The sequence below is a fragment of the Vulpes vulpes genome, chromosome 1 (genome assembly GCF_048418805.1).
Source record: "Vulpes vulpes isolate BD-2025 chromosome 1, VulVul3, whole genome shotgun sequence".
NCBI lineage: Eukaryota > Metazoa > Chordata > Mammalia > Carnivora > Canidae > Vulpes > Vulpes vulpes.
In genome coordinates, this window is record NC_132780.1 from 73,772,552 (window position 1) to 73,793,189 (window position 20,638).

Consider the following 20,638-nt stretch of genomic DNA (forward strand, 5'->3'; position numbering starts at 1 on the left):
ACACAATCACACAACTTGACACCTTTACAGTTCAGCGAACATGCTTCAGACTCAAGCCAGGGTCTGGTCTCTCTTATCTACTTGAGCAGAAGCAAAGTCGATCTTTTATTCTAGCAGAAGAGGGAGGAAAGAAATCTGCCTTAGGTTTTCCATGAAGTTCACAGATGCACAGAATTCTGAAGTTGGGAAGAGTTTGGAGAGCAACAGTCCAGTTTCACAAAGCCTATTTATTCCCTGGGCCATTGGTCTGATACGCTGCTCCGTTAGCATAGGATTCCAAGGGCAGAGAAGTTTGGGAAACACCGCGCTGCATTCCTTCCCCTCGGTGGTCACTAGGCACACAGCATGTTAGCATACTGAAGTTAAGGAAGCCTGTTTCCCTTCATCGGTGTGCGCGGTTACTGTGGAAATATGGCCTGGGTCTTGGGAAAGATTTAGTCCAAACTCATTTTTTAGTTAAGCAACATGAAGCCCAGAGTTGAGTGTGGCCTGCCAAAGTCACACACTCTTGGTGACAGACCCAGGACATGCTCCCTGATCTGGCTTTCATAGTACCCCATCCTGCCTCTCCACGATCCCACGGCCGGTGACTCACCCATGCTGCTATTCCCATTGATCTGAAATCCTTTCCACGCGGTTCGTGGAGTATGATCACTACTTGACACAAGTACCCGTGACCCGGCCTTTCCCGAGGGCTTTCCACTCAAGCTTGGTTTCAGCGAGAACTCTCCTCCAAAGGCACACACACACAGGCAGATTGTGTGTGCAGCACTGTTTGTTAAGGAGATAAATACTTTAGAAGTTTTTAAATACAATTGAAATCTATTACAAGAAAAATGGGTTGATGCCCAAATCCTGCTGGTTTGCCCCTATCCATAGGGCTAACTCGGTCCAAACAACATGGAGGACCTCCCGGTGGAGGTGGCCAGGCATGCACCAGAGCTGAAGGAGGCTGGGGCATTTGGGCGGCCAGGCCCATCGCAGAGCACTTTTACTACTTCTGTGGGGAGGAGGAAGCCTGGAACACTTCACAGCATAAGGAGACCTGATGGGAGACCCCTGCGCAGGATGGTTTGGGTCGGGCCCCTCTCTCATGCAAGCCATCTGCTCTGCTCATGTGGGAAGGTCAGAGATCAACTCTCTCCTTCCCTTAGGAGGGTGGCTGGTGTGGGAAATTCTGAGGATACTGTCCTTTCTAGTTCTCCTCTTTGACCGGATCCCTTTCCAAGCACTCTGTTGCTGGCCCTTCTGTCCTCTGTGTCATTCCCCCCAAGTCCAGGCAGGTCTTTCTTGCTGACAGCTCACGTTCCATGATGAAAAGTCAGCTGAACTGGAGAGTTTGCCTTTCAGATGACCTGATACGCAAGGGCAGGAATCTGGACAAGACAAACACGATGTTTGGAGCATCGTATCCCTCATGGGAGACTGACCACAAGGATAAAGGGAGCTGAAAGCAGCTGTCTTGGACAGTGCGCAGCCCTGCCCTGGGTTTTGGTGTGGTCTCTGTTTTCCTGGAAGGGCAGGTTTCCGTGCCAGGTACTGGCTTCCACTCACCAGGAGTCAGTACTTGTTCTGTCACTTATGAAGCTCACAGGAGGCCTTTCCATGAGGAGCTGTGGTTTGGCTGCTCTGAGATTTGCTCCTGGTTGCTCTTTCAACCCTGCCTGGATTTGAGCAAAGTCACTTATGATCATCTACCTGGATTTTTCCCTACCTCTTAACTGGGACCAAACCTTCTTCCCACAAAGGGTTGAAGAAGAGGGAATTATGATGTCACAAGAGTATACTTTATCTCTGTGGCTTGCAGAACTCACTGTTGTTATGGAGTTGGGTTGTTGGTATAATTTTTACCTTTGTTTTATTTTGGGGTACAACACTGTATAGCCATGCTCTCTTGTGTTGTGCCATGTCGATAGAGGACTCTAGCTAATTAAATTATTTTTAGCCATATCTCTACAGTGTTTTAAGAAAAAGTCTCTCGGCTGTACCAATCTGGCTGTTGTTTACAAGTTATGTTTTTGAATACAAGGTTATTAGTTCTTTATTCCAGAATGATTATTCACGTTTTTCAAGCACAATCTCAAGAGACCCACACCATGAAAAATACAACTCTAAGAGCTGAGATGGATGGGTTAGCAGAGCTGGTACCCTGTGCTGTCATCTCAACCTGCGAGGGCGGCAGTGTGGCTGTGGGGTCTTGGCAGGATGAGGAGTTTCACCTTCACTGCTTCTGGCCACTGATGGACAAAACCCACCCAGTGCACCACAGCTCAGGAACTGAGCGGGTTGTTGGAATGTGGTGTGGTCAAGAGGTGGCTGTGGTCTGGTTTACGGTTTCCTGGGGACATTGCCATCTGGGAACGGTTTGTGGAGAAATTTGTCTGATCCCCTCAGAAGTGTGTCGCACCCACTATCCCTCAGTCTCTCAGGAGTTCAGCAGCTGTGGGAGTGGGTGTTGGAAAAGAATGGTTTCTAAGCTCATCCCATGGGAGAGAAGCCTTGGAAGCAGTGGTGAGACCCACTGGGTCTATGGGAACAGAAGGCAGGCTAGCCCCACATGGCCTAAGATGGGGCAGAGATCCCCCGAGAATTCAGCAAATTGAATGCTATGCAGCTTTTAGGGCATATTCCCTTCCCAACTGGCTTGGGATCCAGGGTCATAAAATGAACCAAGTGGTGCTTGTTTCTTCCAAGCCGCTGGACATGAAGACTTGGTTGGGGTTGGTCATTCCAATGGAATGAGTGGAGACAGTCTCTTCCTGTCAGAGGAATGTTTTCTCTCAAGACTTAAGGAAGCTCAACTTCATACTGGTAAGAAACCACAATCCTAGGACTTCAGAGACTATTGTAGTTAATGCAGGTACTGAGGAAAGCAGGACTCAGAGGACCCCATAGGGTTCAAGTACAGAAAGAAATGAGTTATCAAAGACAATCCTTCTCCTTACAGGAGTCCATGACATGTTTACATCTCAAGTGCCGTGATGTCTGGGCTGCTTGCTTTTTTGCTGGAGAAAGAAAATGTAATACTGGTAGAGATCTGGTTCCATGATATGGGACAGGAAAAGAATAGAGATTAAAGCATTTCTCTTTTTAATGACAGGGACTGCACCCCCCACCCCCGGGTGAAGTGCAAGAGTTTGATAGCTGGTTCACTGAAGACCCTCAAGATGACACCTGTGGAGGTAGGAAATAGTGAATTAATTCGTGAGAAAGAAGAAACCACAGGCCACTTGAATGAGTTTGAGGCCAAACCTAAAGGAGACACAGTGACTCTCAATTCCCTGCACATGATGGGAAATGATGGCAGGACTGGCCATCCTCTATTTTAGAGAAAAGTGGAAAGAGAAAGTACGGAGTTCTCTCCACATCCTAGTGGGTGAAGTGGCTGGCACGCTTGAGAAAGCAACCTCATTAGAGATACTGCTATGGGGCCAGACTTTATCATCCAAACTGCCCCCATCTTGTCTGGGGGCGAGGAGCTACCATCATGCATGCACTGAAAATGCTGCATAACCACTGCACTCAGAGTGTCTGGAATAGGGCAGAAGCTAAATGGCAAATGGGGTATTGAATTGCCAATTACCTCACTTTGGGTAAAATAATAGAGTTCATATGGTAAAAAGTGCTTTGCAAAGTACTTGGACAGTGTCCTGAGAGGTGGCTGATGTTTAATAAATTCATTAAATTAGGAACAAGTCTTGAAACTGCACTGAAGGCTCCCTTTCCCATTCGAGAGATGTGTTGGGAGGGATGGCTGACATCGCTGAACGCCCAGAGAACCCACTCGTTGTAGAGCAAGGTGAGGTGAAAGCAGGAGATCCAGAAAGAAGAAACAGAAGAGGGGATGGAAAAGTATTTTTCTCACCTGACCTCGTTTCCTGCTGGAGTCCTGCTCCTACCCCTCTATGATTCGAAGCTACTGATGTAACAGGAATGTCAGGCAGGTTTAATAAGCAACCCCATTCTCCACGTGGGTGGCAGTTTCGTATTTAGTGCACTGAGCGAAATGTTTCTAAGATATGCTGAGAAACAAAAGCACATAAACCGGCTCCTTTGTGACACCCGGTGAGTGACAGAGCCTATGGGCTGGGCTGCATGTGCAACTTACTGCCGGCTCAGAAATGGGCATTCCCTCTCGGCTGTTGGATGAGCTCATCTGTCGCCTGATGGGTGAGGGCAGCCCACCTATGTTGCCTGTTTTTGCAGAAGACGAAGTGTAAGTAGCTCATAGCTCATTACAGGCAAATCATCATGAAACGCCAGAGTAGAAGCTGGGAATAAAGTAGGTCTGTTCATTAATGTGACCTAGAAATCTTGGATTCTATTTCATAATTGGTTTTTGTCTATGGAATCCAGAAGTCATTTTAACCTTTTAATGCTTCAATTTTCTTCTGAAAGGAAGGCACAAGACATCCACTTTATAATGGAATGTAGAGACTTAGCATTCTCGGAACCGTGGGATGTAATCTCCATGAAGCAATCATTTCTCTGCAGTGAGTTTTTGGGGGACTAGAGTATGAGAGCTAAACTGATCCCTTATTCTTTCAGAAAAGAACACTGAATGGAAGGATAAACGGAAAGCATCCTATTTATAAATAAATGGAAGGGATTTACTAAATTTTCTTAACAGAACTTTAAAAATCACTTCTGGAAACACTGACTTACAATGAATGGCCCCAAAGTTGACATGGGGCTGGTGGAGAAGACAATCCTACATGTGGGGTCCTTAGCACAGGTGCAGATACAGCCTGGCCACCGGGGTTTAGGTCCCTTGTGGTTTTTTGAGGGGAGGGAAAAAGGGAGTTTGTTTTTGATCAGGTGTCCTTGCTACCTGGGTTAACTAATGAAGATAGAATGAATATTAACTTGAAGTTCACAAATTTTCAAAATACAATATATTTTGATTTTTAGACATAATTAAGGTCTTTTAGCATTGTATGACTACTACTATTTAAAGCGCAGATTTATAGTTCTGTGATTATTTTAAAACTTAAATGCGTAAGAGTTGACAGTGGTTTTGGTTATCTCCTAAAGCCTGAGTGATCACATTTATTTTTATTCTGATAAAACGCAAAGGGTAGCTCTGTGAATGGGCATATGAACTACAGTGTTTCAGATGAGCATCTGATGGCCTCCGAGTCTCTGTCTTGCTCAAAGGGAAGTCAGAGGGAAAGCTAGAGCAGAGCAAGGAGGTGCACTACAACTCACCAGAATAACAACAGGTATATTAGCACTGATAGTAGAGTCCCTCGAAACCTGCTTTTATCATTTCCTACAAAGTAACAGAGAAGGTGTCAATGTATCTAACATCTCTGACCTTGTAGGTGCTATGACAGATGCATCCTGAATTTTGTCTTTAGAACACAAGAAAAACAAAACTAACTCATCAAGAAGACAGCATGACCTTTGAACTCTCAAAAAACAGCAACAATGGTAAGGATCCCAGGGTGTGCAGGTAACGCTGGCAGTAACCCCAGGGATCAATGAGAGGATGGGAGGATGGTGGCTCATGCCAATGGAGAGCACTGATACCTTCTCAGGGGACTCAAGACCCAGCCCTGAATTCCGCACACAAGTGATTTTCTTTTTTTGATCTGCAAAATTTTATTAAGCAATAGCTGGACAACTTTTACAACTTCAAATCATCAAGAAAAAAATAAGGAGATAATCCATCTCAGTAATAAAGACAGAAAATAATTTGGACAAACCACGTCATTTTGAATGCAAACCATTAATGCCTTCTAGAATACCTCCCACACAATCTAATACACAAAATACATCAGAAGAGAGGCAAATAAGGGCGAGCTTGTTAGAATGCAAGTGGGGATCTCAACAGATCTTGCTTGGAAAGTAAAACAAAGCAGGATGCTGAAATTGAAAAACAAACAAAGCAACACTGGAGGGACTGAGGTGCACAAAGCAGCGGCGCTATTCCCAAGGTTTGGATAAGAACATGCTGGTGGTCTGGTTTGGTCTGGGACCTGTGCACCTGCATCGTGCACTTACATTAAAAAAAAAAAAAAAAAAAAAGGAAAAAAGAAAATGCCAGTAGTAACAAACTCAGAAATTATGTCCAAATTTACAGTACCAAAATAATGCATTTATAAACAAATGCAAAAACAATACCCCTTTGGTAAATGATACAGTGCCTTTTTCAGTCAAACGCATAACCCATGCTTTTCTACAATATGAAAAAAAATTTATCTACAACAAACAACAGGATCTTAGAACCCTACCCCTCCCCTTTAAAAGAACTTGTAAACAGAAAATATTGGTACAAGTTACAAGAAAATTGCACAAAGCCATAGAAATGAAAAAAAAGTAAGCCACGACCCTTCAGATTTTCATCAGCCGGAGCGAAGGAAATACAGATGGTGACGAGATCCGAGATCCGAGTTGTGTGCTATTACAAAATCCCAGGAACTCAAACATTTTTGATACATTTTGTCTTAAGGAACTTGTTCACAACTATTGACTTGGCCAGCGGATAGACAGCCCACACAGGGACACGATGGGTTCCTTCCAAAAAATCTTTTCAACTTGAAGATAGTGTCACACTGTTGAACACACTCAAGAATTCAAACCAGCCTGGGCATGTACTCCTTTGTTCTTTTCTCAACCCACTCTATAGTTTTTTGGGGCAAATGGTGACTTATTTTCAGGCTGTTCTCTAGGGTGTCCATGGAGCAGGGCACACATGGGGAGATTCCTGTGTCTTACCTGGAATAGGTGCTTTTGTGTGATTTTATGCGAACAAACAGTGTTCCAAAAGCAGTTGTTTCTAGAGGTGAACCTGCTAAAGATTATTTTATGCATGGGTATACACTCATGAGATAGCTCATTAATGCTGGAAAAGAAATATTTCTCTATAAAAGGCAATTATTTTGAAACATACCTTCCAAGTTTGTGGAATGAGGAAATGGTCACATTTTGAGCCCTCAGGCTATTAAAGCTGGATGGGAGTTTAGAATTTTGGTCAGGCTACGTCGTCCCCCTCATTTCACAGACAAATAGAGGCTGGCAGAGCAGGTCTGACCCCCGAGTCAGGAGGATTACAGGATGCATATATGTGTTTTTGCATATCTTTGTGGGACATGCAACCAGGGGGCAATGGACATGGGGGCAAAAGGCTAACCTGCAAAATCCTGATTCATACTGCCATTAGAGCCTTGACATTTTCCTGCTTCCCCAGCACTGATTTTTCTTAGAAAGGTACATTCAGTGCATATACTGTACACAAATCTATGCCTTTGGTTTGATGAGGTTAGAGTCTAAACAAATTTAATATTGGTTTTATGTTTTTTTACGCACTACTTCCCTCGAAAAGGCATGGATTCTTTATGTAGTTGACTAGGCTAATGCCTTTAGCGGTTCGATGAGGTATCTCAATATTTGTAAGTTGCTATTAATAAGCATGAAGTGTGTAGAATTCTGCTGTTTAAAAGTACTGATTTTAGTAGTATTTAATAAATTGAGACGGAATGAAAACGATCTTTAAAATAAGTGAAACCATCACTGTCACCTTAAGAGATACCACATCACAGGCGCTGCAGACGCGTAAGAATGAGTTGCATGAGACAGCTTCTTCCTTCGGGCCAGAGTACAGAGTGGGCGGCTGCTGCTCCTTGGGTATGCACACCTCCCCAGACCAGGCCTCTGTCTCCACGTGCCCAACAGGCCTTCTGGAGAGTGAGCCCAGAATTTAGAGAGTTCAGTGATTTGCTACAAACACTGACCTTCTCTTCACACATATATTTGTGCAGTTTTTGTTCCAAGGATTTACCCTCTATTTGCTCTTAGGAAGAAAAGTTCTAAAATGTATTTTTGCATGGTCTCTGTATCTTAAGAACCAACCTGAATTTGGAAAGCGGACACTTACTGACAATAATGCCTTCCTTTGCTGCCGTCCTTCCTCTTCATTTCATTCATAACACCTTTTATTTTTAGTTAAAAATAAAATGTTCAAAAGAAGGGGCAATATTATTTTAGGATATGTCATCTCAAAGAAATCTACTGCTCTGTATATAATCAATACCAAAGGATGCAAAAAAAAAAAAAAAAAAAAAAAAAAAAGCCCCAACCAAAACAAAATCTAGTTTTAAAGGATTAATAGGAATTTTTTTCCCAATTAGAAAAGTTACAAATTGTCCAGCAGAAAAAACACCTTCTATCATATCCTCTTTATTTCTCACAGCAAAATATGCTGCTACCAAATAACTCATTACAAACACACTATTTTTCTAAATAAATAAAATGGGCATAACTCACCAGTACAGAGTAACAAAATAATTCCTAAGAACACTATTAAAGCAAGATAAATAATTATCTCTTGGACAACAAAACAGGGGAACTGCATTTAAATTATTTTAGAAATAGGCCATAACCATTATTGCACAACTAATAATAAGCACTGAAACATCTTACCAAGCTACAGAAACTCCTATAAAAGAATTATATAATTCTGAATACACTGCTAAATTCTTTCTTGAAGAATTTACCCACAAAGAATCAGGTTCAATATTTTAAAATATAAGATGGAAAACTCTGATGTTAGGTGGGAGATGTCCTCATCTGTGTTTCTTCAAGGTTTGGAGAGAATGGTGAGTGATATCGTCTTGCTATGGGGTAAGGAACGGGCCAGTTTCTTCTCTAGTTTTTAAACCAAAACAAGGAATGTAAAAATACATATTTTCAAAAGACTTTTCTATAGTGTCTTTCATTTGTCTGCTCCAAACACAATCCCAATTGAGGACCCTCTGCCAGTAGACAGCTCCTGGGCTCCTGCCCTAAAAACATCACAGGTGTGGGTAGCTGGCAACAGTGAGCTGGGCTTTGTTATCAGGGCTGGATGCTGCCCAAGGTGTCCCCTAGGGAGGAAGAGGAGGAGGAGGAGGAGGGAAAAGGTCACCTCAGGGGATTTTCTGTTTTTTTTTGTTTTTGTTTTTTTTTTTTTAAATCAACCAGCTATCTAAAGTACTATAATTTTAATAATGTGTTCCCAGTGGCTTATCTCCTCAGTGAACAGTCTGTACAGTTAATAAAGAACATTTTTTTCCTCCTAGATATAATTGAGGGACTTTTTTTCAAAGAGATGACTATACCTCTATGTTTTAATACCCTGGCAAATGCTTACAATTTTGTTACATTTCTTAACTATAAGAAAACATTTCTGGTCAACTGAATTTTAATTTGGCTGAGGAGAAGAAAGGCGTGCTTTCAAATCAGTATCCTCAGCATTTTTAGAGAGAGAAAGTGTGGCGATACCCTTACCCACTGTGAGAGACCAGGTCTTCTGCCACACTTTCCAGATTAAACAATAAAAGGGGGAGGGGACAAGGCTGCTTTTCAGAGAGTGAGCACCTAGTGACTCACCAGGGCACTAGGTGACAAGGTCGCTACCCCACCACACACCAGGATCTTTCCATTTTGTCTCTTGCCTTCTCCCGAAGGCAATCACCACTATGGAATCCTGACATGTTATAAAACGGGTGGAGTCTTCAATGTAAACATCCTCCAAAGGGAAGCACAGCCCTTGTACTATTTTAAGTCACACTGTGTAAACCACCCACGTGTCCATGTGCAGGAACTCCTTCCTTACCTGCCACCCCTCCCCCATCGGCACGAGCAAATTCTGTTTATACCTGGTCAGAGCACCCCTGTACAAAGCCTACTCCTACTAGTCAAACACAGGGCATTTGCCACAATACCCATCATTGGTCAAGTCACCTTTGGGGAAGTAACATTACACACGTGAATGAAATGGCCCCCTACGAGAACCTGTACCTTCGGGACTTTTGGTTGTCTTTTTTTAAAGTTTTTTTTTTTTTTCACACTAGTGGTTATGATACGAACGAGTCATAAAGCTAGATGTGTGGAGAATGAAAATAATGCACACTCCCTAGTCTCAAAGAACAGCAGGCGGGAAGGTGGTCCACCTTCCTTCCGAAGGGCCCCTTGTCCTGGCATCTGACAGAAGCACACACAGTGGGACATTACCACAGCAACTACGTTTCCTAAAGAACACCAGGTGCCTTGCACCCTTTGCTTCCACATACCACACTTCTGTATTCTTTCTTTCTTTCTTTTTTTTTTTTTTTTAAAAAGAAGAAGAGAAACAAAGGATTATAAAAGCCCAAACAAACAACAACAACTAAAGGTCAGTCTGTCTCCCGGGCCTGACAGATTTTTCCAGTTTTGTCCGTGTCTTCTGGCCCCAGTCATCTGGGGCCCCGGGTGACTCCTCAAGCATCATCGCTGACGAGGCTTCTCTCTTCACCCGACACCAGTCTTTTCACTTCAGGCGCTGGGTCACGTTGGCCAGGGCAACTGCGAAGGCCTGCACAGCTGAGAAGGGGTACTGGAAGTCCAAAATGTACGCGTTGCCGTCAATCCTCCCAAACTGCATCACCTGGGGGGGGGGGGGGGGGGGGTTGGGGCGGGCAGAGAAGCAAAGACATGAAAAGAAAACAAAGTGGGAAACACAACCACATCAGGGTGGCTCCTGAGGGAGGGAGTCGGCACAGTCCAGGAGGCAAGTTTGCCAACCAAAGTGACTCTGGGTCAGGCTTATTCATCTAACTATGAGTTTGTTAGAAATAAAGGGTGGAGGTGGGGGGGGCATATTCAACCTGCAGTGGAAAAATACTGAGCAAAAATTCAGAGCATGGAAAGCTCCCGAGGTCAAATAAAATGGTTTCCTTACCAAGGAAACAGAGAAGAGAAAAAGTATAAGAAAGACTCCATAGGCTAATAGATGGCTAAGAGACACATCAATCATTACGGTCAAATGTCACTGCTCAGAGATAATACAACACAGTCCACCACCTTCCCCTGGCACTCCATCTCCTGAACCTGCCTTCCTTGGTCATTTCAGTACTTAGTGTGACCACATGTTACCATCTAACACTATATTATATACATATATTTGTTTATGGTTTTTCTTTTTATTTTTGGTAAACTCCACGAGGACAGTGACTTTCTCTATTTTCCTCATTGCTCTATTTCAGCATTTGGAGCAAGGCCGGCAAACTCTCTGAAGGGCTGATGACAAACATTTTAGGCTTTATAGGTTACAGGGTCTTTGCCACAACTCTCTCTTGTAGGACAAAAGCAGCCTTAGACAATATTTAAGTGAGTGGGCATGGCTGTGTTCTAATAAAACTTTATTTATAAAAAGAGGCAGCAGGTCGGATTGGTCTGTGGGTCACCATTTACCGACTTCTGGTTTAGAAGACTGCCAACAAGTAGCAGGTGCTCAATAGGTATTTGTTGAGTGAACTAATGAAAATGAGATTTAAATACGAGAGGTGAAGGGAATTCCCAGGGTGGGGAAGAGGTGTAGTGCCAGAACAACAGTTATGCAGCAGGGTTAAAGCTACCATTTCTGGTTGCAGCAGGAAAAACTGACAAGTCACCCAGTGTGTAATGTAACACAAGGGGATTTACATTATGCCAGAGAATCAAGGGAATGACTTAGTAATAAAGACACAGAAATGAGCAAACACTGGCTAATTATTATGTCTAGGGAAAAGAAAACTATACAATAAAAAAGGAAATATAATTAAGCCATAATACATGGCTCAGCTATAAATCGTAAATCATTAGCATAATGAGATAACCAATGACTCTACACAAAGGAAGAAAAAGGGAAGTTCACATGCGTATGTGTGGTGGTGGGGGTGAAGAAAACAAACCCTCACATTCCTCAGGAAGAAGTCGATATGTTATGTAAAAAACCAAAAAATCAATAAACAGAAGTGAGAACATGTCCTTTAGAAAGGGAGTGTCAAATGCCAGAAAAAACAGCTGGGGAGCACACGACAGGGAGAGCATGGTTTGGGGGTGGGCCGGGGGCTGGGCAGGAGCCTACTGGTTCTCCTCCTGGATCTCACAGAATCATTTAACTTTTAAAAAATCAGTACGTGAGTGGCTTTGATGAAAAGTAAATAAAAGCTAGCAATAAGCCCACCGTAAGTTAGAACCATGATTGGCCCCACTTAAGAGGTATCAGTTGTTTTCTGTATTTCTCATTGGCTCCTAGAAGGCCAAAGCACTGATACTCTTCACCAGATTTTTATTTTTATTTTTTAAAGGTTTTATTTACGAGAGAGAGAGAGAGAGAGAATGGCAGAGACATACAGGCAGAGGGAGAAGCAGGCTCCACGCAGGGAACCCGATGTGGGACCCGATCCCAGGGACCCCAGGATCACACGCCCTGGGCCAAAGGCAGGCGCCAAACCACTGAGCCACCCAGGGATCCCTCTCCCCCCCGCCCCCTGCCTTCACCAGGTTTTTAAAAACCCCCCGAGACCAGTTAAGCCCAGAAAGCAGGCATTCTGGGCAGGCCCTGAGACATGCTTTCTTACCTGCCGCCCCTCCAGCTCAATCTGGAAGTTCTTTGCCGACTCCTGGGTCACCCGCCCCCCGAAGTCCAGCTGGTACACCTGGGTGGCCTCATTCCAGAGAGGCTGCTTGTTGGCCATGACGTACACGAAGCCCTGGCTGCCCAGCCGCCCATCTTCCTTCTCACTGGCTTTCCGGCACTTGAACTCTTCTAGCTCACTGGCCGTCCTCAGGCTCCTCTTGCTCTTCCAGCCTTTCTTGCTGCCCTGGCTCTGGTTCATCAGCTCATCCCCGCTGATGAACAGCTCAGGCTCACTCTCGGAGCTGTCCTGGAACTCATTCGTCTTATTCAATTTCTTTGACTTCAGTTGGTCTTTCTGACTCTTCACTTTCTTCTTCTCCCTCCCCAGGCGGGGGCTGGAGATCAGGGAATTAAAGTCACTCAAAGTCCTTGCCTCCTTCTTCACTTTGCCCTCGGTGATGGCCTGAACATTTCCTTCCTCGGCACGGCTGTCCAGGCGTTTCCGGTTCTTCTTTCCAAACTTCTCTGTCCGCTGGGGGACTGGACTTTCTGTCAGGGAGAGGACTTCTTGGAAGTTGTCTGTGGTCTCTACCATCACCTCTGTACCCAAGTGGCTTTGGAGGTCGGTGGGCGGTGGGGACACGAGGGGCTTCTCCACCACCAAGTGTGCCTTGGGGGGCAGAGTGCCCTGGGGGTTCTGCACAGGCGGGCAAGGGCTGTAGGAATTCCAGGGGTGCAAGGCGATAGGTGGCAGCTGTAAACTTGAGCAGGTGCTGCTTCCTGGATACATGGGGGGCAAGGTGCAGTAGGAGAGGCTGGGTGGGTAGGCTGGCTGTAGGACCACTGTGGACTCCTGTGGTGCAAACTGCGTTGGGGACAGGGCATCTTTTGGGGAGCAGGGAGTCTGCACTCCTGGCATAGGGGGTGTGTTATAGCTTCCTGGATACGGCATTCCCATCCCATAGCCTGTTTGGAATGTGGCAGTAGGACTGGCGGGAGACTTCGGCGAGACAAAGGGCACTCGGGACACGTCCAGGTGCTGGCTCTGACCTACTATAAGAGGGGACAGTTTCAGGGGGTGGGGCACTGAAGTCTGGGCTGTCCTTTCCTGAGGGACCCAAATGTCCTCCCCCAGCACAGGGTCCCACTGGTAAGGGGGTGGCCGTTTCACGGCCACAGCAGCTTCGTTCAGCGTGGGGTGCCTCAAGGGCTTCTCTACCGGACAGTGCTGGGCCAGTGCCTCATCCTCAGTGAAGGCCGAGTTAACATAGTCGGCGCGGTCGCGGCCTCCGTCCGGCGGGCTCAGAAGGCTGTAGGATGACTGCGAGGTCAGGGGTGAGGTGCTGGCGGCGTGTGCCAGGCCTGATCCCGGCTGCACGCCCCCCGTACCTGTGCCCGGCTCGGGCCGCCCCGCGCCGCCACCGCTGCTGCACTGGCTGCAGGTGTACAGGGCAGGCGGGGGCCGCGCCGGGAACTGCGCCACGCCCTTGGGCTTGGGCGGGTGCTGCAGCGGGGCCCGCGGAGGCTCGGCCAGCTGCGCTGCCTTGAGTGCCACCTCACGGTTGTTCCTGCGCAGTGTGGCGTGGATGAGACTGTCAGGCCTCTGGGCAGCGCCCCGGCCGGACATGAGCGGGCCAGCGATTTCGGGGTATGGGGGTGGGTCTCCCGTCGGGATGGAGTAGCGTGGGACTGTCAAGCGGTTCAAGGTCGCACTGGTGCAGGGCTGGGGGACCTTCTTCTCAGTGGCGGTGAGCCTCAGGGTGGCTGAACTGCCAGGGCCGGGGAGAGTGTAGGTGTTCTGGGAGCAGAGCATCCGCGTCCGAGGCCGGCACACCTCTTCCACGTTGCCGCTGCTGTCAAAGGTGGTGATCCTCTCATAGCCCAGGGGCGTCTGGTAGTGTGCCGCTGTGGGGTACAGTGAAAAGTCACCCTTCTTCAGGCACGTGTCCACTGGGGGCTGCGGGGGCGGCAGCGGGGGTGGGGGCGCTGCTGTGGTTGGGGCAGCGGGGATGGTTCCCGGGTAGGGAGGTGGGGGGTTCATCTTCGCCACCTGGACCTCCTGTGGGGCACTGAACACCACTGCGTCCCCTTCGGCAGCCAGCTGAGCCACTGGCCGCAGGGCCTTGGCAGCCTTCTGCAGGTGGTCATGGTCTCGGTCTCCATGGTCCACCACCGACAGCTGGATCGCCCCCTGTGTTGGCGGTGGCAGGGACAACTGAGCAGGGTTCGGGATGATGCGGCCCATCTCCACACCTCCGAAGATCACCTGGCCAGGGTTGGAGTAGCGGTTGGAGACTGGGTACTGGGTAGCGCTGTCACTTCCGTGCTCAGATGTCCCTACTGCAGTGGTCTGATTGGTCAGGACATCCAGCTGCACATTCTGATTGGCCAGCAGGGACTGTACCAAGCCTATGCTCTGAGTGGGGGACATGGCTTGCGCCGAGCTGTGGATGGGTGCTATAGGGATGTTCACGGTGCAGGGTGGATTGTTCTCAGGTACACCAGATGCTCCCGTCACTGGAAGGAAAGAAAAATGGACTGCTTACCAAACAGTGCCATGAAACTGGGTCATAATAAGTAATACATCTCAACTCATCCAGTCCTTTTTGCATACATAATGCAATTGTTATAGACAGAGATGTGTTTGCATGGGGAAAGCCAGACCTTTCACACAAGTTATATATAAAGTTTCTCTAAGGTTTCTGGAAGGTGTACACAGGTAATTTGTGAGTTCTGCAGGACAGCTTGGTTGTCCATTGGTTAAGGGCACTGTCAAAGCTTTTCAATGAATAAACTTTTGAACTTTCTGAATTTGGTACCTAAATGGTACCATGGCAAATACCACTTTTTTTTTAATTTAAAAATTTTTTTATTTTTAAATACTTAACTGTTTAAAGATGATTTTTACTCTTGAATTCATAAAATAGCCCACTCTTTCATGCAGGAAGAGAGCTACTGTATGGTATGATACTTCACTGAGCATTCATAATGCCTAGGGTCCTGGGTAGGTTTATCCACAATTATGGATTGGCCAATATGGGAAATGTCACACAGCAGATGTGTATCTGAAGTACATATGTAAATTAAGTTTTTGTAAAGAGAATCATGTAAAATGCAGTAGAGATACCAATGAAAAAATCTTCTGGCAAATAAGCATTATTAGGGAAGGATCATTTCCTAATTTTTCTGTTTTAGCATTTCAAACAGTATGTAAGGTACAGCCACCCTCTGCAAAACACTGTAAATATATCCTATTTGTACACAGAGGGGATTTAATGAAGTATGAATGTGAGCAATGATCTACAGACCACATGCAGGTGCTCAGAGTACCACTGGGCATTGGCAATGAGAATTGCTCGTTTGGGCCTTTTAAGTGCCGTGGCAACTAGTACATGAGCAGGAAGCAGGATTTAACTAGCTAATTGCAAAGGCTGTCTGATCTGTTACCAGAACTACAGAATGAAGGCTGCTAGTTCATCAAAAGCTAAGCCCACCCTTGGTGCCTGTCACAGATTCTCCCCTCCTTGGGGCCTTCTAGTGAGATGTAACTATCTCCTGGTTACATGAATCTAGGTCCTGTCTCAAGTTTTTTATTATTCCTGTTCAGATCCCTCCTCCAGATGTTCACTCATCTGCAAGGAGTTCTGAGGGCAGGTGTCTTCCCTGCTAAAGAGAAGAATCTGTCACCAGCATTATGTGCAAGCCCTGAGACAAAATGCTCCCCCCACTCTGCCTGGGAAGCCCAGACAGGAGGAGCAGCACAAGGGCTGACCATTAGGGGGAGCTGTGTTAGTCACCATCTGGAAGCACAGGGAGGGCGTGATAGAGAAAGTATAAAAGATACTTCTGAATCCAAGATTCTGAAATTGTAGGAAACGTGCTATAAAGGTCTTCACCAAACTGCAGGTTTATATGGTTGCAAAACCTTGCTTATTAGGACTTGGATAATCTAGAACACCTGCTACACCTATGAGGGCTATACCACTGGAGAACCAAGATGGCTAATTGTCAGAAAGTCCTATACAAATAATTTTACAGGTGAAGAAGGTAAACAACTGGGCTAAGAGAAGGTAAACAGCTCCCCCAAGTTCAGAGCCTGAGCTGGTATGTGTGTCCTTCCCTTTCCTGGGGAGGACCATAGTCCTGTTCTAGGACCACCAAATAAAGAAGTCAGTGGCTCATGTAGGATTCCTCTGGCTCAGAAACCAGAGACTTTCAGAACCCTGTTTGGTTCTAAGTAGAGAAGTCTTCCTATCTATAAAATTACAGGTAGGTATTTTTTGAGAACAGTTACATAGAAATAACTGGCAGACTACTTAGAAATCATTGTACTGTTGATCAAAACAGGATCCCCTCCTCCTAGAAAACACTTAAATTAATATGCTACAGATATTTGAAAATTTGGATACTGGGATTTTAAAAGCTTGTACTGGATTTCAACCTTTAACTCAGACCAGGCTTCTGTACACTGAGATGTGCATTGCACACTGGGAGAGAGATGGGTGAACGTAAAGGCTTTCTGTCCTGGAGATGGGGCAGGGTTGAGACACTGGGTTCTGTGGGTGCCGCAGGACCACTGAGTGATGCTGCTCTCTAGGCAGGGGCTGAAAGGATGGGGGCTAGCCTAGGGCCAACGAGAGCCGGTGTTAGTTCTGATTTTGTGGAATTCTCATCAGTCCTGGTAACTTCTCTAACGGGGCACATAACTCAGGATTACTGTGAAGATAAAACAAGATGGTAGAGTGTTCTGTGGACATGAGCTATCATGGCCACCAGCGTCGTCCTTGCTCCGGTAGCTCCCCTCAAAGCTTGGAGACAGCATGACCTTTTTCCCGTGATGTGCCACCACACCCACCAACTGAGGAAGTTATGTATTTTTTTCTAAACCAAGGCGGTGGGCACAGACTGACACATGGTAATCCTCCACTACTTACCACTCTGTTCCCGTCACGACCCCCTAAGAACACACCTGGTAAATCATCTTCATCTTCACTGAAAACATTTGGGTTGAAGACAGGTAAATTAACATAGTCCATGGAAATCTTCCGGACCTCTGGGAGATAGATGGTCATCTGCCGCGGCTGGAGATGCAGGAGGCTGGTTTTATAGATTACTGGTGGGAAGGAGGAAAGCACATTAACAGGGACATGCATGAGGGGAGAGTCACAAGAAGAGAAGTGGGGGTGCGGGTCCCTCCCTGCCCGCAGAAGACAGATGTGCACAGGCAGGGGACAGTCGTCTCCCTCCCATACACTGCCGGCCACTCCAGCCGTGCTTTAGATTTCCAGTCACTTTGCCAAGTGGTCTATCTACAGAACCACACATTAAAAATGTCAAAAACCTGTCCTAGACTTACATGCTTTTCTGGAATGAGCTGGGAGAGGATATATCTATTTTTTAAAAGCCTCATTTACAGTCAGAATTGTAATTTAGTAAAAACAGTTGAGATGAGCAGAGTGCCAAGCTCAGGGGGATCTGCAGCAACCCAAGAGATGGGTGACATGGGTCAGGTCAGAATAAAACACTGCCCTTACTTGGGACTGGGTTTCTTGTCTTCCTGACTTACAACTTCAGTTTCATGATCGGGATAGAGATTCAGGGAACTTCCACACTGTTTCTTTACATGATAAGATTTTATTTCATCAGCATGGACATTTAAGACAATGCCTGGATGGCAACTCAAATATTTAGAGGAGACAAAATCGGTTAAAAACCATGAATCTGAATTTAGGTTTCGTGGTAGGTTAGAGTCAGGATGAAACTGTGCCATCGACTTTTATGTTTAATACAACTCCCTGTGTGGTAAGTAGAAATTCTTGAATTATTGTCATTCTCATGTTTTGTGAAACTCTGCTGGTGCCCAGTGGTCTGCTGGCTGGCACTCCATGGCCCAGCAAGCCTTCCCTGGTGCAATGCTCTATAAGGCTGGGCTTGGGCTGCTGTGGGCTCAGACTTTTCCAATAAGACACGGGCCTTATTTATGTGTTCACCTCTCTTGCCCACAAAAAAGAATATGAATTGTGGCTTAAAATTCTGGGTGGTTCTCTACAGCTAAGGAATTAATGCATTAAAATGCTATTCTTTGGTGTTCAGACTGATTTAAAAAAAGTCAAATTTAAAATCTCAGGAGGGGGCAGCCTGGGTGGCTCAGCGGTTTAGTACCACCTTCAGCCCCGGGTGTGATCCTGGAGACCCGGGATCAAGTCCCATGTCAGGCTCCCTGCGTGGAGCCTGCTTCTCTCTTTGCCTATGTCTCTGCCTCTCTTTCTCTTTCTCTTTCTCTCTGTCTCTCTCATGAATAAATAAAATCTTAAAAAAAGAAAAAAATCTCAGGAGGGATTAAAAAAATAACATCAGTTGCCTCCAGGGGGAAGAAAATTAGGTGGCCAGAGATGAAGAGGAGAGTTTTACTGTATACTGCATTTCAAATCTTTTCAATTTTGAATTTATTCTATATTTTTTAAATGGGGAGAGCAAAAAATCAAAAACAAAATTTCATGGGCCAGATAATTCTAATTGAAGGAAACAAACTATCCAATATAAAATATATCTAACAGTACTCACTTTTGAATCCATTAGAGTGTCAGAGATTATTTAATAGGGTGCCACATGTAACATATCTTCTCGAATCCAAGAGATAGGGATCAAGTGGAAAATTCTCTTAGCTTGACAAATGAATAGTAATAGCTAAAATGCTCTTTTTAAAAAATGGTCAGTGATTAGGACAATGGTTTCACTGTAGTCCTACAGAAAGATTTTATCCTGGGCATTTGAATTCCTCGTACTGGAGCACTATGTACCTTGAAGGCACATATAGGCTCTCCTGTCTCAAGGTGCTTGTGGACTTAACGTGTGGATCTATTCAACATCCAGAAGGGAAAGATGTATGAAGACTCCATTCCTCTTTTCAGTGTATATACTACAGTTCTCAGCATATGGATGGGAGTAAGAGAATATTCACCCATGGTGATTAGAATCCCCTGGTGCACGTTACTGAAGTGTGTAACTAGTTTAAAAAGCATATCCTACACTAAATGATAAAAATACAGTCAAGGTAAAACAGGTAATTTTGTGGTATTAAAACTGTGAGTTAATACATAAGATTATTTGTAACCTATATTCAGAAGAAAATATCTGAGTTTAAAATGTAAAATAAGAGATCAAAATGAATGTAACCTAGGAATAGATGTTTGCATAGCTTACTATGTTATTAAGGGTGTTAAAAAAAAGTCTTACTATTTGATTCATTTTACTGTTTTCATTGTCATCATGTACACAAATTCTGAAAACCACTAACTTTCTCAAACTTAATGTCTGAAAGCCTCATAAAATCAACCTAAGTATTTACCTTAAAAAAAAAAAAGAATCCCCTTGTGCATCAGCAGGGCATGGCTGCATTACTGAAGAATATGCTTTTGTGGTCATCAGAGCCATTCCAGGTTGTTGACAATATTACAAGAGATTTCTTTGCGTTATGTGTAGGGACAGCCTATTGTTAATTTCCTAAGCCAGTTTTTTTTTTTAAATTTTATTTATTTATTCGTTTGAGACAGAGAGAGAGAGAGAGAGAGAGAGAGAGAGAGGCAGAGACACAGGCAGAAGGACAAGCAGGCTCCATGCAGGGAGCCTGAGATGGGACTCGATCCTAGGTCTCCAGGATCAGGCCTTGGGCTGAAGGTGGCACTAAACTGCTGGGCCACCAGGGCTGCCCTCCTAAGGCAGTTTTATGTTTTACTTTTACTCTTTTTCTTTGATCTGAGAAACCTCAAAATGAAAAACCTGAATGCAGCACAATTTAATAAGTCTCTTAAGATACATAGGGCATAGGTCTTCGTAACATCTGGTTTGCAAGAATTATTTATTTATTTATTTAGTTATTTTTAAAGATTTTATTTATTTACTCATGAGAGACACAGAGAGAGGCAGAGACACAGGCAGAGGGAGAAGCAGGCTCCCTGCAGGGAGCCCAACATGAGACTCGATCCTGGGACTCCAGGATCATGTTCCGGACCAAAGGCAGGTACTAAACCGCTGAGCCACCCAGGGGCCCCAAGAATTTTTTAATTGAAAAGATCTAACCGTGTCTGGAACAACTCTAATAGGCAGACTCTGATTTTGTCAAAAGCCATTTTAGCAGGTTATGCAGAGCCATTCAATATGGGACCACCACCCACAGTCAAGCCTAGCCTTCCACAGGGATATGTGTGTGCCAAATAATGAGGCCATCTAGCAAGGCTGGGGGAGAAGGGTGGGCAGCACATGACCTCAGCCCAC

General features: G+C 45.2%; 1 protein-coding gene across 2 annotated transcripts in view; it reads right to left on the reverse strand.

Annotated features, from left to right (window-relative positions):
* Window positions 1-8,161: 8,161 nt before the first annotated feature.
* The window catches only part of TULP4 (TUB like protein 4), a 227,136-nt gene continuing 214,659 nt past the window's right edge, over window positions 8,162-20,638 (reverse strand). For both annotated transcript variants that reach the window (XM_072767042.1, XM_072767045.1), the window contains exons 13-15: window positions 17,334-17,477; window positions 12,366-14,881; window positions 8,162-10,408 (exon numbers count right to left, since the gene is read on the reverse strand). In XM_072767042.1, the coding sequence (XP_072623143.1) occupies window positions 10,292-10,408; window positions 12,366-14,881; window positions 17,334-17,477 (2,777 nt within the window). In that variant the 3' untranslated portion in view covers window positions 8,162-10,291. The remainder of the gene's footprint in view (window positions 10,409-12,365; window positions 14,882-17,333; window positions 17,478-20,638) is intronic.